The following is a 17,543-nucleotide window of genomic DNA, read 5'->3' on the forward strand; positions in this document are numbered from 1 at the left end:
TTTGGAAGAGTTGGGTGAAGGTTCTCCAGTGATTTTCTTTCATGTAAATAAATGTTTTTGTTCATTTTAAAATTTGCCTGCAAACTCTTATAAAATGACAATGTTCTAAAAGATGTACATGTTTATATGTTATATATGAAAATAAAATAGGTTAGTTTTGATTAATAAAACCCATAAACAGAGTAAAAAATATATCAACTTTTTATAATTGTTTCCAGCATTTTTATTTATTTTTTATGACAACATTAAAATGTTGTATATAAAATGTGAGTGAACGAAAAAGATGGAGGTGAGAGGAGAATATAAGACAACCATCACCGCTCGCACCACTACCAACTTTACCATCACTAATATAACCAGCATCACTACCTCCGCCACCAACATCACTACTACTACAATCGCCACCCTACAACTACTATCTCCACCATTACTCTATCTCTATTACTACTACTACTACTACTACTACCACTATTACAACTATTACTACTACCTGTAGCAGAAAACAGCAACAACCGACTAATCGCATGCAGGAACGTCACGACGATATTATTAAGGCGAGGTTTTTCCGTCTGTGTACTTTCAGTAATAGCAGCAGCAGTCAGCAGTAGCGTAACCCCCCAGGATTCTTGTAGCAGCGACGTTACGAGCCTGTATAATTATTGTTGGACGTAGTCTGTTGAGTGGTGTTTAGTTTTTTTTTTTAAACTTTCGCCCATTGTTTTTAGATTGGGAATATTGTCATTTTTCTTCACTGTAGTTAGAAAAAAAAAAAAACGATATATATTCACCACCATCATAACCTACACCGACTGTAACCCTTTAAAAATACATCTTGATTTTTCTATCGTTCTTGTCCCTTGTTTCTTCTAAGTGACAGAATGGGATTCGAAGTGTGTGGACCTAATGAGGTGATGGTCATCTCAGGTATGTAGTCTTTTATCTTTTCTCTTTTTCATTCTGTTTCTCACCTTGTTTTTTTCTCTTTCCACCCCGACTTGTTTTCTTGTTCCCTCCCGACTTCAAGCACTCTCTCTCTCTCCCTCTCTTTCTATTCTATCTACCCTTCAAGCTCTCTGTTCCCTTTCTCCTCTCTAATTTGTTTCATCTCTCTTCACCTAGTTTTTCTATTCCCCTTTTCTTTCTCCACTCCATGTTTTCTGTCTCTCTTTTCTAAAAGCTCTCTGTTCTCTCTTTTACTCTCACCTATTTTTCTCCCCCCCCCATTTCTCCCTGTCATTCATTTACACCCAACACACACACACACACACACACACAAAACCATTCTTCCCTCAAAACATCAACAGTAAAATTGATTAAAATTGGTTCAGCTTTTGCGATATCAATACAATAACAATAGCAACACTAACAGTAGCAGCAGCAGTAGCAACAGTAGTAGTATTGCTTTCTCACAAATTAGTAATTACTATAATGTATTAGTAGTTGTTGTAATTCAAGTACTGTCAATAGGTAGTTGCAGCAACAGTAGTGGTAGTTCAATTTGTGGTTTAATCCCAGGTTGGCCATTATCAAGCAGGCCTATAGTCAAAAGTGTTCCAACCGTGACAATCTCGTTTATTTTTCTACAACTATACTGCATCAAAAAACTATGTCATCTTCTGTGTCCTTCATTTAGGGTATGCTTTGGGGGGAGATTTCTGACAGATTCATGACCCCCTTGTTGATAGTTTAAGTTGTTTAGCTCCCCAGGTCAGCACTGCTAAAAAAAAAAAACAGACATACCCATTTAGGTCGTTCCAATTGTTACCAACCCATTTTTATTCATACAGTATATCTAGGACCGACATACCCAAGATGTCCTTATCTTTTTTTTTTTTAAGACGACTGCGAGAGGTTTGTTTGTTAATTGCTAAAGTTCATTCGACCACGTAGAGGTTAACTCGTTATTTTGTGTGCAGTTTTAGAAATGAATTAGTAGAAGTAGTAATTTTCCATTGAAAATCCCTTCTCTATTGATAACATATACAGTTGCGGTAGTTATTGTGATTATGTTTGTAGTAGTAAGTGGTTTTCTTCACACACCCACTGCAAATTTTTTCGTGATTGATAAAAAAATTATATATTAGAATTTCGTTCTTCTCAGTTTCAAATTGATGGTCGAAAAGTGTTCTTGCTGTTACCATCTCATTATTATTATTATTTGTAAATATGGGACGCCATTATCCTATATGTCCTTTTAAAAAGATAGGGTGAGGCTTGAGGGACATTTGATTGCTTTTTCTTTTATATTTTTGCATTTTTTTAAGCAGATCTACCGATCCTGTTTGTAGCAGCTATCATGTTGGCTCAGTTACAGAAGGGAGGTTGCTTTCCATTCCTTATAAAGGTCATTAAAATTAGATAGCAGTAACATAGAAATTGTTCAATCTGATTATAAACTTCTTTTTCGAAACGAAAACAAATGGGTGGAGGTCTTACGCAAGTTGGATTTTCTCCGTTTTGACGGGAATTTTTCAAATCTTTTTTTTTCTTCACTACTCACTCCAAAATGATGGGCGCCAACCGACGCCAAAGTAAAGAATTCGTTCAGGTTGTTTATTTTGTTAATGTTTCTGTATATATTTAAGAAATATATATATTGAGAAAGGTGCAAACTGATTTGAACTTCTGGTAGCAAAAAAAAAAATAATAATAAAATGGTAACGGATGCTTGTAAACGATTGTTTTGTTATTGTTTTCCCCCTTAATTAATCGAATTATTGTTGAATAAAAGGTACTAAAAAGATAATTCCGTCATGCTACAAATAAAATTAAGATCTCCCCTAATGCTTTACCAGACGTATAAAGAGTTTAATACGTTAATCGTAAGCTGACTGGGTACCTTTAAGGTTATAACCAATATCTACTGACATAACATAACGAGAATCCTTTACATGGGCGCTAACCTGCTAGAATTAGCAGCCAGATTTACTCCAAATCACACCCTGTTCTCTTTAACTCACAGGCACATCACAAAGGACATTAATCTAAAAAAACAGTCTTGATGATTGTACATGTATCTGCCTGATTAATGCGCTGACCTGGGACTGACAAATTAACAATTAGATGGCCTGAATTTCAGCAGCAATTTCACTGTTTTTCTGTTCTGCTTTTCATAATTTTTAGAAATTAGACAAAACATTAAAAGCTACCAACCATATTTTTCATTTAATCCGTATTTTATTGCAGACACATACTCTCTCTCTCTCTCTCACTCTCTCTCTCTCTCTCTCTCTCTCTCTCTCTCTCTCTCATATGGAGTTGTACAATTTGCACTATTAAATCCTATAAATATACCTTCCCCAATCATTGTCGCAGTCATCATTTCTGGCGTTTCTGCATCGTTTACTTCATACCTGAAGCTCAATATTCTCGATTTGTCGCTTTTTTGTCCCGGGAAACTCTGGCTGAGCAGACCTATGATCAAAAATGTGTTAACTCTGACCATCTCCTCCTCCTTTTGAACTTCTCGTATCTAAAACTACATTATCTATCGTCTCTCTCTCTTTAAGATGGTAGGGCAGGGTATGAATGTATGACTGCTATTTCTAGCAGCTGGTCGAACGAGACCATCTAATGCTTCCCTCTATGGCGTTCTGTTTTTTATGGCTTGCATCACCCTCACCCCCGATAACGTGCTTTTGGTTTTTTAACTACACTAATGTATTTATGGTAAGTTGAGCGTTGATGGTTATGACGTCAAGTAGAAGCTAGCCCTGCCTGATGAAATCTTGCATTTCATCATATAACAATAATACGAGGCTTCCCGTGAAGTTTCATTAAGAAGACTCGGTGTTAATTTGCTGTATGTAGTAATGTAATTTTATGTTCCTTGTTCCAATTCCGCTTTGGTCAACCTATTTTTCTTCCTTCTGGGGTCAGTTAACAAACCAGTCATGTATTGTAGCCGATCTAATCGATTATTCCTTTCAGCATTTCTAGTCTTGAGCCTTTTTTGGAAACGATTATTTTATTAGGGAGCTAGCCCTGAAAGTTGGGACGTATATCATCTCCGAGTGACTATCGTGTTTTGGCCCTTTTTTTCTTTTTTTCCTTCTGATCAAGGCTCTTTGGGGTTTTTTTTTTCTAAGAGATGCATTCAGTTTATCAGATGGCTCATTTACTCTTTCAACACACCCGGTACAGAAGACAGTTTAACGTGGGTGACAATGCGCAGACACACCGCTGACGCTGCAGCATCTGCAGAAATTCCTAAACGTTAAAGTGTGGTCGCTGTTTGTGATGCATATTTTCCTCTTCGTTTATTTGTCGGAGTCGCAAGCCTGGGTCAAGGACGAAGATTTGAACCCCTTACAACTAGGCGCTCAGTTTTCTAACAATCGGACAGTTTGGTCGGTTAGTACATCAGCTCTTGCATTCTGTTGAGGGTTGGTAGTGGGCAAGAACGATGGCATTCACGGAGAAACTCTGGACGTTGATGAGGATGAACTAAACAGCCTATTTCAAAAGATTTTCAGCTGTAGGGAGCTTCGAAGAGTTAATGAGGTGGGTTTATTTGAAACTGATCTACATCCTAGCATTATAGTGGCATAGCTTGGGATTTGCAAATTGATCAGGGCAACCACTTTAGTTTGCTGTAGTTAAAGGTGTGTTAAAGAGGAGGCCAATTTGGCTACTGCACAAGGTAGCTAAAACCCACTTAACATGACTGTGATATTGCTAACCTATGGAGTTACTGGGAACACCATTTGTTGCATGTAGTGTATATCCACTTATAATCCAAGTCCTTCGAGATCATAACCTGTCATTTTCCATTTGTTGAAAAGTATCTCCTTTCAGTCCTTTCGACCTTGTCCACTATATTGGGAGAAACTTTGCCAGAATTTTAGAGGAGCTATCATTACCTCAAGGAAAATGAAAAGGATATCGTATTGGAGGTAGGGTGCAAAAATGTGAAAATTTGGGATTTTGTGAGGAAAGTTCTCTCGGAATTCTTTCCCTTTGTATGAAAGACATGAATAATAATAAATAAGCATCAAAATGAAGGGAGAAAATACCCAATGTCATGACCTTTTCCTTTGCCATGTGGAAGCAATAGCTAATCTCAAACTCCTCCAAAACTTTCTCCATATAGTGGGCAAGGTCAAAAGCTCCAAAGGCAGACACTTTCCTCTTTGACTAAGTTCTCATCAACTTATTCAAGTTCCAGCTGGAGAGGAAGTTGAGGGAAGTGCTACCCTCTTTAAATTTGCTGAAAAGCAAGTGAGAGTAAGTATAAGCCTACCCTTAACATGCACCCTATAAGCTGGAGAAACCACTGGACAAGGACACTTTACTTTGTTAGTTAAGGTAATACAAGATCTGTGGATTTCCTTGACTAGCTCTAAAAGAAATGCCAGGCAATATTTACTTAGCTCTTTTTATCATCTGAGTTCAAATACTGCCAAGGTCATCCTTGCTTTCATCATTTGGGTGGGGGTGGAGGTGTCAATAAAATAAAGTACCAGTGAAGTACAAGTGCCAGTATAATTGACTAACTGCCCTTTACTCATAAACACACCCTCACACCAAAATTAGAAACAGGATTGGCAGATTTAATTTAGTGGTTACATCATTTTTTGAGTTCAAGTCCAGCCAGAGCTGTTTTTTATTTTTTTCTAGGGTACTAGTCAACAGTTCATCCATTTATTTGCAGTATTAAGTCTTGGAAGGTTTGTGCATATTTATTTTAGGAGGGTTTGTTGATTAACTCAAGGTCAACCAAGATCAAGAAGACCTATGATCAAATGCTTTCCAATTGTGACTAAGCAGTCTTCTTTCTAAACACATTCTATCTCTAAGACTAATATTATTTCTAAGTTTAGTGTCAAGAAAATATTTATTGTCTTCTATTTTTTTCTAATGAGAGTGGATTTAAGTGTTGTTTCTAGTGAGCCTATCAATCACATAGAAAGAATGGTAACCCTTTGCACAGATGATATTTTATCTGTCAAATAATCCACTGAAGCATTAAAAGTTTAAACCTTATGATCAAAACAGTAATTTAATATGAATTACATATATCACTTGACCCATGCAAGCATGGAAAATGGTAATGAATGCATAGAATGAGTCATTATCTTTCTCAGTACAGATTCCTCCTCACAGGTTCTTACACACTTGCAATTTTCCCCTAGTGCTAAAAAGATTCCCTATGCCTGACCTAAGGGTTCCATCAGTGAACCACAACTGGTGTTGGTTTACTTACATCCCCATAACTTAGCAGTTTGGTTCAGCAAAAGAGACTGATAGAATAAGTACCAGACTTTAAAAGATAAGTATTGAGCTTGATTTGGTTTGCTAAATTCTTCAAAGTGATCCCCCAGCAAGGCTGTAGTCCAATGACTGATACACATAAAAAATAAAGCATGCATTTGTAGATATATAAAAAACACACACACACACATGCACGCGCACACACTACCATAGTACTTGTAAAACATGACTGTTTGAGGATGCAATATATTATGCAAGCAATGTGCATGAAAAGTTAGACAGTGATATTAGCTTATACAGATATAGAGCTAAGCTGATGGTAAACATAAGAGTAATTAGATATCAATGTATGGGTGTAAAGTCACTTAGTAAAGTGAACTCAGTCTGTACTTTTCCACAAACACATATTTACTACCTTTTTCCCTGTTTCTAGTTTCATTGTAGGTGTGTGCCACATACACACCCACAGTCAATCCAGCTATCTTTCTCATTGTATTTAAGTGCGTCTTATTTACAATTGTGACATCTGTTAACAATTATTTGATAACTTCTAAAGTACAGGCACAAGGATTGTCAATTTCACATTATCACCAGATTTGGCAGTATAAGGTCACACACACACACATGCTTGTGTCGTAAGAAGTTTGGTTCCAAACCACATGGTTCTGGGTTTAGTCCCACTACATGGCATCTTGGACAAATGTCTTCTATAGCCTTGAGCTAACCAAATCCTTGTGAATGGATTTGATAGACAAGTGTCTTCTATAGCCTTGGGCTAACCGAATCCTTGTGAATGGATTTGATAGAAACCCCATTATGAGTGCGTGTGTGTATGTATGTATATAGCTTTGTTTCTCCCCTACCACTGCTTGACAACCAATGTTGGTGTGTTTACATCTACAGGCTTAAGGAAAAAGTACTGAGATTGGTTCATTCAAGTAAAATTCTTCAGGGGTGTGCCCCAGCATAGCTACAGTCTAATGGCTGAAACAAGTGAAAGATATGCACACACACTCACACCCACCCACTCACTCATGCATATACTCTCCAATACTTACATTTGTCTCACATCCTGATTACAAAAGCCATTAAATGAGACAGTGAGGACTACTTGTATATCTCTTTCAGATATCTTCTTTCTATTGATTATTCTATTACTTGAAATACATTCATACTATAATTATTGATACTGTTAAATTGTTTTAGTAAATATAGCTTTTGTATATGTGTGTCTGTGTTATAACATTTTTTTTTTATGTATAAACTTGGAGCTAAGTGAATATGTATTTATACACAGATCTGTGCTTGTGCAAACACTTATTGCAATTTACTGCTTATGTATTGTTACAGTTAATTCAAAACATAATTTTATTTATCTAACAAGATTTTAAACTTTAATTAGGGCCGGTACATTTGCAGTGGTAGTGATTAAGCCATCTGCTTCATGCTCTACACATCTAAGTTCAAACTCCCGAAATCCTAGTAAGATGGTGAATTAGCTGACGCATAAGTCTCCTACAAAATACTTGAGTTATTTAGTTACAACCGTTTATGTTCTAATTTCAAATCCTGTCAATGTCGGTTTTGCCTTTCATCTTCTGAGGGTCAATAAGTTAAAGTATCAAGCAAGTAGAAGAGCCAATTCATAGAGAGCATCCTAGATGTTAATGAAACTAATGACATAAAGGACTGGGTTTTTTTTTCTATTTTTTATCTACGTTTTGATATTGAAAAAAAAAAGTACTACTGGTGTGTATGTGTGTATATATAAATATATAATATCACAGTATTGACCAGACTATCAGATGTTGTTATACCTCGCTGGTCTCAATGTGCTTCTCATTGTTTTATCTTCTGAATGATGCCAGCCCACTGGCTTGGTGAGCAGACAAACATTCCCCCTAATTGGAAGGTTATTCCATTCCAGGGTTACCCATTTACGGCTGAGTAGACTGCAGCAACATGAAATAAAGTGCTTTACTCAAGAACACAATGTGACACCCGGTTCAGGAATTGAACCCATGATCTAGCAATCATGAGTGCAGTACTCCAACCACTGAACCACGCGACTTCATACACGCATATAATCATTTAGCATCTGTATTCCGAGAAAATTTAAAACTTGAAAAGCAAAGGGATTAGTTACTTATATAACATTATTTCTCTAAGATGTGTGAATGTCATAATGTATCCTTCTTGAGAATATGACTTGACATGCATTGGAGATGTATAGTGGTTGGATCATCTGCAGCAATGAATCTACTCAGCAATTTTTTTCTCTTTACTGTATGTATGTGTATATCTATTAACATGTGTACATGCACACGTGTGTGTATATATATATATATATATATATACACACACACACAACTGGCACTCCATTACTTATGATGACTAGGATTTCAGTTGATCTGATCAACAGAACACCCTGTTCATGAAATCATGCAAGTGGTTGATCACTCCATAGACACATGCACCCTTAAGTAGTTCGCAGAGATATTTAGCATTGTGACAAGGCTGACACTTTGAAATACAGTTACTACTCATTTTTTCCAGCTGAGTGGACTGGACCAACATGAAATAAAGTGTCTTGCTCAAGGACATAATGTGTCGCTGGGAATTGAGCTCACGACCTTACAATTGTGAGCTGATTACCCTAACCACTAAACCATGCGCCTTCATAGAAACAGGAGTTGTTGCTGGCAGTGACTTTGAAGTTTCATCCTGCTTAGCCTTCATCAAACAGTCCACTGAAGGCTAAGTAGACCACAACTTCGAAATCACTGTCAACAATTATTCTCATAAAGGAATAATAAATATGTACTCTAAAAAACAATATCGATTCATCCTTCAGTTTGATGTAAAATATTTATTGCAACTCAACATAAAAACAAACCTTTATTTATATTTATATATTTGACAAAAGAAAAAAAAATGAACATCCTGAAATACAATCTGTGTATGCATGTGTGTCTTCATATCTATATTTGTACCCCACCACCGCTTGACAACTGGTGTCAGTGTGTGTTTATGTCCCTATAACTTAGTCGTTTGACAAGAAACCAACAAAATAAATACCAGGCTTTAAAAATTTTTTTTAAATGAAGTACTGAGGTTGATCCATTTGACTAAAATTCTTTGAGGCAGTGCTCCAGCATGGCTGCAGTCTAATGACTGAAACAAGTAAAAGCTTTATAATCTATATATTAGATTTATAGACATTTAGTTATTTATAAATATGTACAGTGTATGTGTGTGTATATATATATATATATATATACACACACACACACACACTAAATTGAAGGATAAAGATGTATACAGAGAGAGAGATGAACGATAGGCATTTGACAATGCTTACATAAATGCTTGTGGTGCTTTAATGCACAAAAAAAAAAGGGCAGGCAACCTGAGAGTAGTGGCAGAAGAGATAGGATTATAGTCAATTAAATAATACTAGTTGAATTGATAAACCAACTATTCCCTTATCACTAAAATGTGTGTTCTTGTGTCACAATGATAGAATTTCCAATGTAGTTGTTTTTTTTTTCATTTTTAAGTGTATGAGAACACTAGCTTCATTTGTATGTGTGTAATAAAGCAAGGGAGATGAAATGTATATTCAGCATTCACTAGCCATGATGCTGGTAGTGTGTAACACAGCTGTCGCCTTGTTGGCGCCTTGCACAACATTCCCTTCTACAGATTGCAGCATTGAATCATAACTCTGTTGCAGTCTATCACCCCCACCAATTTATTTTATTCTTCTTTCTCTCTCTCTTTCTCTCTCTTTCTTTCTCTCTTTCTCTTTCTCTCTCTTTCTCTCTCTCTCTCTCTCTCTCTAACGACAGTACTGTTCATTGTTGCCAATTCTTTTTATTTGATTTCATTGTTCTTTCTTTTTTGTTAACAATTATAATTATCATCTTTACTCCCACATCTCTCTCTCTCTCTCTCTCCAAATATTTATATAGTAAATATTTTGCATGCATAAGACAAATATATATTAATGACTTTATATATACGTATACAGATATACGCTGACAAGCGTATCTATATACATATACACAAACGCATACACACATATATGTATACAGATATACGCTGACATGCATATCTATATACATATACACAAACGCATACAAACATATATGTATACAGATATACACTGACAAGCATATCTATATACATATACACATTATACTTGGCTAGATATTTAACCAATTGACTAACAATAAAGAAGTGATATTGAACCAGTACACATGTTTATCATTGGCATAATGACCCTCCCAGGAGACCACAAGAAATATATTATTTACAAAATGCAGGAAACGAATTTGATATTTTATGTTTTATAAAACATTCCACAGATTTCAGTAAATTAATTGCTATATATACGAGGGTGAGTCAGAAAGTAATGCCATTTTGTTTAGGAAAGGTATAATTACCAACACAGGAACATGTATCATACATCAAAAAGAAGCTGGTCCTCTGTGGATCACATCCCTACTTCTCAACATAGTCACCGTTTCTCTCAATAGCAATGTTCCACCTTCGATTGAGAGCATGTATCCCTGCCCCATCCCTGGACTATCATTTTTACTGGACTATCATCTTTTCAGCCCCGTGAAGGAGGATTTGAGTGGCAAACATTCCAGTGACGAGGAAGTGAAAACTGTAGTGAAGAGGTGGTTCAAACAACAGTCAACAGAATTTTACGGGGTAGGGATGCATGCTCTCATTTGAAGGTGGAACATTGCTATTGAGAGAAACGGTGACTATGTTGAGAAGTAGGGATGTGATCTACAGAGGACCAGCTTCATTTTGATGTATGATACATGTTCCTTTTTTTTGTAATTATACTTGTCCTAAACAAAATGGCATTACTTTTTAACTTACCCTCGTGTGTGTGTGTGTGTGTGTGTATATATATATATATATATATATATATATAGTTGTATACACACACACACACACACACACACACATAGTGAGGATGCATGGCTTAGTGGTTAGGGTATTGCACTCGTAATCTAGCAATTATGATTTCAATTCCTAGACTGGCTGGTGCATTGTGTTCTTGAGCAAAACACTTCATCTTGTGTTGTTCTGTGATCACTTTGACACCTGATGCATGGTACACGGTGCACTTGTTCAGACAACATCGATCTGTGTGCTGCATAAACATTTGATCACTATAAACAAATCATTTGTGTAGGTCATTCAGCAAAAGCTAAATGCTCATACATCGTCTTTGATGAGAGAGTCCAGTTTATAGGGCAAGTAGGGGTTTGCACAAGGGTAGTAAACTGGCAGTTGTTAGAGCATCAGGCCTTGTAGTTTGTGTTCTGACTTTAAATCCCTACAAAGTCAACTTTGCCTTTCATCCTTTCAGGATCATAAAAATGATTTTTTTTTTTTAAAGTACCAATCCACCACTGTCAATTGGCAAAACTGTACAAACATCAGACTGGATGCCTGGCAATATTTATTCCTGCTCTTTGTGTTCTGAGTCCAACACCTTCTATGGCCTTTCTTGGATGATAAACTTAACTGATCGGTTTAAAACCACCACCTGGCACCTTCGGTGCTCTTAGCTCAGTTCACTCTACTGCATGTGTTTGGGCCAGGTTTCCAGTTTGGAGATACCTTTCCTCCTTCCATTCTTTACCAGAGGAATGTAATGGGTCATAGGCACCACCTCCTTAAATAAAAAAAATAAAGACAAAAAAAAATAGGATTCTATATTGAAGAGTAAATCTCTTTATTTATGTAGAAAGCTATATGTGACTCAAGGTCAGATTTTCTTGTTTTATGAATCACAAAACACTTAGACCTTGAGCTACTTATGTAGCTTTACATCTTCCAAATGAATAATTGAATTTCTTTGTTTCATTATACACACTGAGATCAAAACAGCTGTTAGAAATATGCATGAAAGGTGAATTTTAAATATGCATATATAATAGGTGGAGGCATAGTAAGAAGTTTGCTTCCCAAATACAATCCCACTGCCTGACACTTTGAGCAAGTGTCTTTTACTATAGCTGTGGACCAACCAAACCCTTGTGAGTGGATTTGATAGATGGAAACTGAAAGAAACCTTTTGTTTGTGCTTGTATCTCTTTGTCTTGACGTCGTATGATAGTTGTAAATGTGTGTCACTGTCATATAAGCAGTCATTCAATACCAATATTCTTTGAGAACATGTCTGGGGAAATATCTTGCTTGGAAATGGGTGGGGAGTTGGCAACAGAAGGGCATCTGGCTCTAGAAAATCTGCCTCAAATAAATTCCATCTGACCCATGCAAGCATGGAAAAGTGGATATTAAATGATATGGCTGTGTGGTAAGTAGCTTGCTTACCAACCACATGGTTCTAGGTTCAGTCCCACTGCATGGCACCTTGGGCAAGTGTCTTCTACTATGGTCTTGGGCTGACCAAAACATTGTGAGTAGATCTGGTAAACAGAAACTGAAAGAAGCTCGTTGTGTGTGTGTCTGTGTTTGTCCCCACCACCATCGCTTGACAACCGGTGTTAGTGTGTTTGTGTCCCCGTAACTTAGCGGTTCAGCAAAAGAGACAGATAAAATAAGTACTAGACTTACAAAGAACAAGTTCTGGGGGTCAGTTTGTTTGACTAAAGGCAGTGCACCAGCATGGCTGCAGTCAAATGACTGAAACAAAAGAATATATAACGTATGAAGTTATATTTTCCAAGGATGTGGTCTCTAGAAGACAATCATTTGACAAATTTATTGTATAAGATAAATTTGTAGCATACTCTTTCTAAAGCAATTTTTTTCCTTTGAACAACTGATATCAAATGAATGACTAAAGTACTTATAGAATAGCAAGAGGTTTAATATTTATTTCATGAAGGCAGCGAGGTGGCAGAAACATTAGCACGCCGGTATTTCATCAGTCTTTACATTCTGAGTTCAAATTCTGATGAGGTCGACTTTGCCTTTCATACTTTCTGGGTCGATAAATTAAGTACCGGCTGCATACTGGGGTCGATCTAATCGATTGGTCCCCTCCCCAAAAATTTCGGGCTTTGTGCCTAGAGTAGGAAAGAATATTTATTTCATGTGCTTGTGTGATAGATATGACACTCTATTTGACCTTGTGAGTGATCAGGACTATTGAATTCAGGAGCCCAAGGGGAAAAGTGTTTATGCTGCATATGTTTTTCTCTCAGGAGCAAAGGTTCAATTGCTAATTGCAAGAATTGAAACCATGTTTGAGATTCAGGCAGATGGAGCTCAGTGACTGTTCCATACATACTCCGCATAAGACTGTGTGTATGTGTGTTTCAGCCCTTTGCTGTGTGCTACAGTTTGACAATTAAGTAGTACATGTGTGCACACATATGCATGCATGTGTATGTATGTGCGTGTGTGTAATATGTGCAAGCATAGCTGTGTAGTAAGAAATTTGCTTCCTAACCATGTGGTTCCGGGTTCAGTCATAATGCATGACACCTTGAACAAGTATCCTCTACTGCAGCTCCTGACTAACAAGAGTGGATTTGGTTGATGGAAACTGAATGAAACCTGTTGATTACATATATTTACGTATGTATTACTGTCTCTTTGACATTGCATGATAGTTGTGAGTGAGACTTTCATACAAGGAGTCTTTTATTTCTAGTGCTCTGTGAAAATATTTCAGGTCATGAAGAAATATTACCTTACTTGAAAGCAGGTGAGGATTGGCAACAGGAAGGGCACCTAACAATAGAAAATCTGCCTGAACAATATTCTGTCCAATTTGTGTGAGCATGGGAAAAATGGATGTTAAAAAAAATCACAAAGTTGGAAAACATAGAAATGATATATATATTCATACATATATATGATGAGCTTCTTTCCAGCTTGCTTCTACTAAACCCTCTCAACAAGAGTTAACATAAGGCTATAGCAGAAGACACTTGCCCAAAGTGCCATGCACTGGCACTGAACCCAAAACCATGTTGTTAAGGAGCAAACTTCTTAATCACACAGCCTTTCCTACATATTATATATATAAATATTTATGCTTCTGCTCAAGTTTCATTCACTGCACCTAAAAGATTATTGTAGAACTTGAAACTTGAGCTATGACGTAACTGTGTGATAACAGTAGCTGTATTTGAGAAAGATTAGAAAAAAACACTCTTCCCGCAACTAAGACATCACATTATATTATAAATATTCTATTTTCTGCTGCACTAGTTAGAATATATAAATCAATGTTACAATTTATACACCAACATGAGTTAAATAGTATACTAGTATGCTACACATTTTTGTAATTGGTTGTGATGCCACACCTTTATATGCCTGTATGCGTATGTAGTTTACCGAATTAACATGTTTTACAAGATTATATAAATGACTACAGTTAACTTCTTCATTTGCTATTAAATTAGGATGCCTTTACATGGTCATTCAACCTGCTAGAAATAGCAGTTGAAATCTCTTAAACAACACAATATTCTTCAAAAGTAGGACACATTAGATGATATTAGCCTAGATACCCACATAGGTTGGAACGTCTTATAGGTCTGCTTAGTAAGGGTTGACTGGAGGCTAAAATAACCACCTTTTCTTATTTATCACTCTTGTTCTTCTGATGCTGATTTCTTTGTTTGATGGAAAGACTGCACTTTGTATGGAGATTTGTATATATATATAGTTTTAATTCATCTCAACAGACATTTGGAACTCAATAGTGGGGAGTGAATTAAAAACCTAAAGAGTTCAACACTACCGTTTATCATTCCACAGTTCTGGTAATAACGATGATAATTTCTAACATTAGCACAAAGCCAGAAATCTGTTGGGCAGGATTAGTCAATGCAATCAATATTTGATTGGTATCAAGCCAATGAAATAGCAGAATTGTTAGCATGCTGGGCAAAATGTTTAGCAGGATTTTGTTCATCTTTACATTTTTAGTTCAAATTCCACCGAGGTCATCTTTGCTTTTTATCCTTCCAGAGTCAATAAAATAAGTACCAGCTGAACTCTGATGTCCATGTAATCACCTTAAACCCCACCACCCCGAAATTGCTGGTCTTGTGCCAAGATTTGAAACCAATATTTTATTAGTACTTTATTGACCCTGGAAGGTCTGGATGGGATTTGAACTCGAAACAATAAGTGCTCTAACTTCATACTGTAAAACATTTCTAACATTGATAAAAATCCAGGAATACATAATAAGGAAAGTTTTAGACAACTTAATATAAATGAGGAAAGTTTTAGATAACTTAATTGATTTCATTACATGGTTGGTTGCTATTTTAATTAGCCCTTGGAGTGATAAATGGTATGAACACTATGTAAAGTGATGAGAGTAAAAAAGATAGAGCACTTAGTCCAGAAACCTTGCAATCTATGCCCTCCAACTGATGACAGTAGGGTAGTGAATTGGCAGTCATTAGAGCATTGGTAATATTCCTTGAGGTACTTGTTTTAGTTTTCTGTACTCCAAGTTCAAATCATGCCAAGGTCAACTTTGCCTTTTGTCTTTTTATGAGGCCAATAAAGTACCAATCAAGTACTGGGATCTATTCTCCAAATCTTCTGTATTGCCCTTGGTGAAGGGCAACAGAATCTCTTTCTCTCAAAATGAATAAGGGGTGAGTGAAAAGCTTATGACCTCATCTTCTACAGAAACAAATGATATGCTGCAGGAACTATTAAAGGATGGACTGATGTGCAGTTGAGCTTAGAAAAGAAATAAAGAAGACTGATAATGATAATATTAGTAATAATAAACTTACACAGGATTTGGCTTAAATCATGCCTAACATATTCGTATTAATAATTTCTAACTTAGGACTAAGGTTACAAATACATAGTCAACTGAATTGATCCAAGCACACCACTGGTACTAATTTAATATAATCAAGCCTCACAGAATTTGAACTGAGAACATAGAGCAGAGTCATTTCTAACATTTGGGCAAATTCAGAAATGTATACAAGAGGATTTAGTCATCTTAGTTGATTTCAGTACATGGTTAGTATCTGTTTTAATTAACCTTGTGATGATTCTTAGTCAACCCCAACTGGATTTGTACTCAATGTAAAGATATGTAAGTAAATAGCATATTTAGTCTGATTCCTTAGCATTTATAGCACCCTGTTGATGACATAAGACAGTGAACTGACAGTCACCGGAGCATTGGTTTGCATTCAGCAAGATGTTAACGCTTTGGACAAGATACATTATGATTATGCGTTCAGATCTTTGCATCCTGAGCTCAAATTCTGTCCAGGTGCCAGTAGCATTGGATTACCCTGTACAATTGGCCAGCATCAACATGTAGGTCTATAAGCAGCATAGCTGAGCAGGCAAAGAGCATATTGAAGTTTTCATTCTCCAGTGAACCTAACTAGATTTAGCGTGTTGCTCTGAGTCGAAAGTTCAAATCTCACCATACCTGAATTTACTTTTACCATATTTCGCATTGTTGATTAATCAAATGCAAGTTGCATACTGAAATAGCCATGAACTATTCCAATTTATTCCTATTTTTGTATCACAAAGTTTGTCCTTAAAATCTAAAAATGTTCAGTGTGGAGAAAGAGATTGGTCGGTAAAGAGTGATGTCTTGTGTAAAATAATATTTCCAAAGATTGTCCACTTGTATTACATTCCTGTCAATAATGTCTAAGACCTTCATTTAGCTGCATTAGTCTTTTTCTTTGGCATCCATTCACATGAAGCCAATGCTATTGAAAGGTATCAGACCTTTTCAATTAACCAAATAGATGCATATTTATTTTGAGCGGAATTGTTAGTCTGACAATATTCCTTGAGATATTTAATGGCAAGAACTTCTTTGTAACAAATCCACTCACAAGGCTCTAGCCAGCCCACGGCTATAGCAGAAGACCCTCAGATACCTGCTGACAATGCAGGTTCTCTGCATTGCAATGGATTTAGATGAGTTTACATGGGTTGATTGGAGTTTGAGGCAGATTTTCTACAGCGGGATGTCAATGACCCTTGCCTGCTTCCAAGCAAGGTAATATTACCCCATGGCCAGACGTGTTTTTACAGAATATTGGAAATGGATGGCACTGCTTGTATGACAGTAACACTCATTTACAACTATCATGTGATGTCAAGACAAGTCATACAAATATACTCACACTCATACTTATCCATCTATACCCTATGCACGTACACACAAGCTCTCGGTTTCTGTCTACTACCATATCTACTCACAAGGCTTTTGTCTGTCCAGGGTTATAGTAAAAGACACTTGGCAAAGATACCATGCAATGGAGCTAAACCAAAAACCGTGTGGTTAAAAAGCAAACTTCTCAACT

The 17,543-nt window shown here is 36.4% G+C and overlaps 1 protein-coding gene across 8 annotated transcripts in view; it reads left to right on the plus strand.

Moving 5' to 3' along the window:
- Nucleotides 1-581: 581 nt before the first annotated feature.
- Nucleotides 582-17,543, plus strand: part of LOC106877504 (flotillin-1) — an 89,992-nt gene continuing 73,030 nt past the window's right edge. For all 8 annotated transcript variants that reach the window (XM_052967216.2, XM_052967223.2, XM_089351873.1 and 5 more), the window contains exon 1: nt 582-924. In XM_052967216.2, the coding sequence (XP_052823176.1) occupies nt 879-924 (46 nt within the window). In that variant the 5' untranslated portion in view covers nt 582-878. The remainder of the gene's footprint in view (nt 925-17,543) is intronic.

Source organism: Octopus bimaculoides, chromosome 1 (genome assembly GCF_046866305.1).
Source record: "Octopus bimaculoides isolate indiv1 chromosome 1, ASM4686630v1, whole genome shotgun sequence".
NCBI classification, from domain to species: Eukaryota; Metazoa; Mollusca; class Cephalopoda; order Octopoda; family Octopodidae; genus Octopus; species Octopus bimaculoides.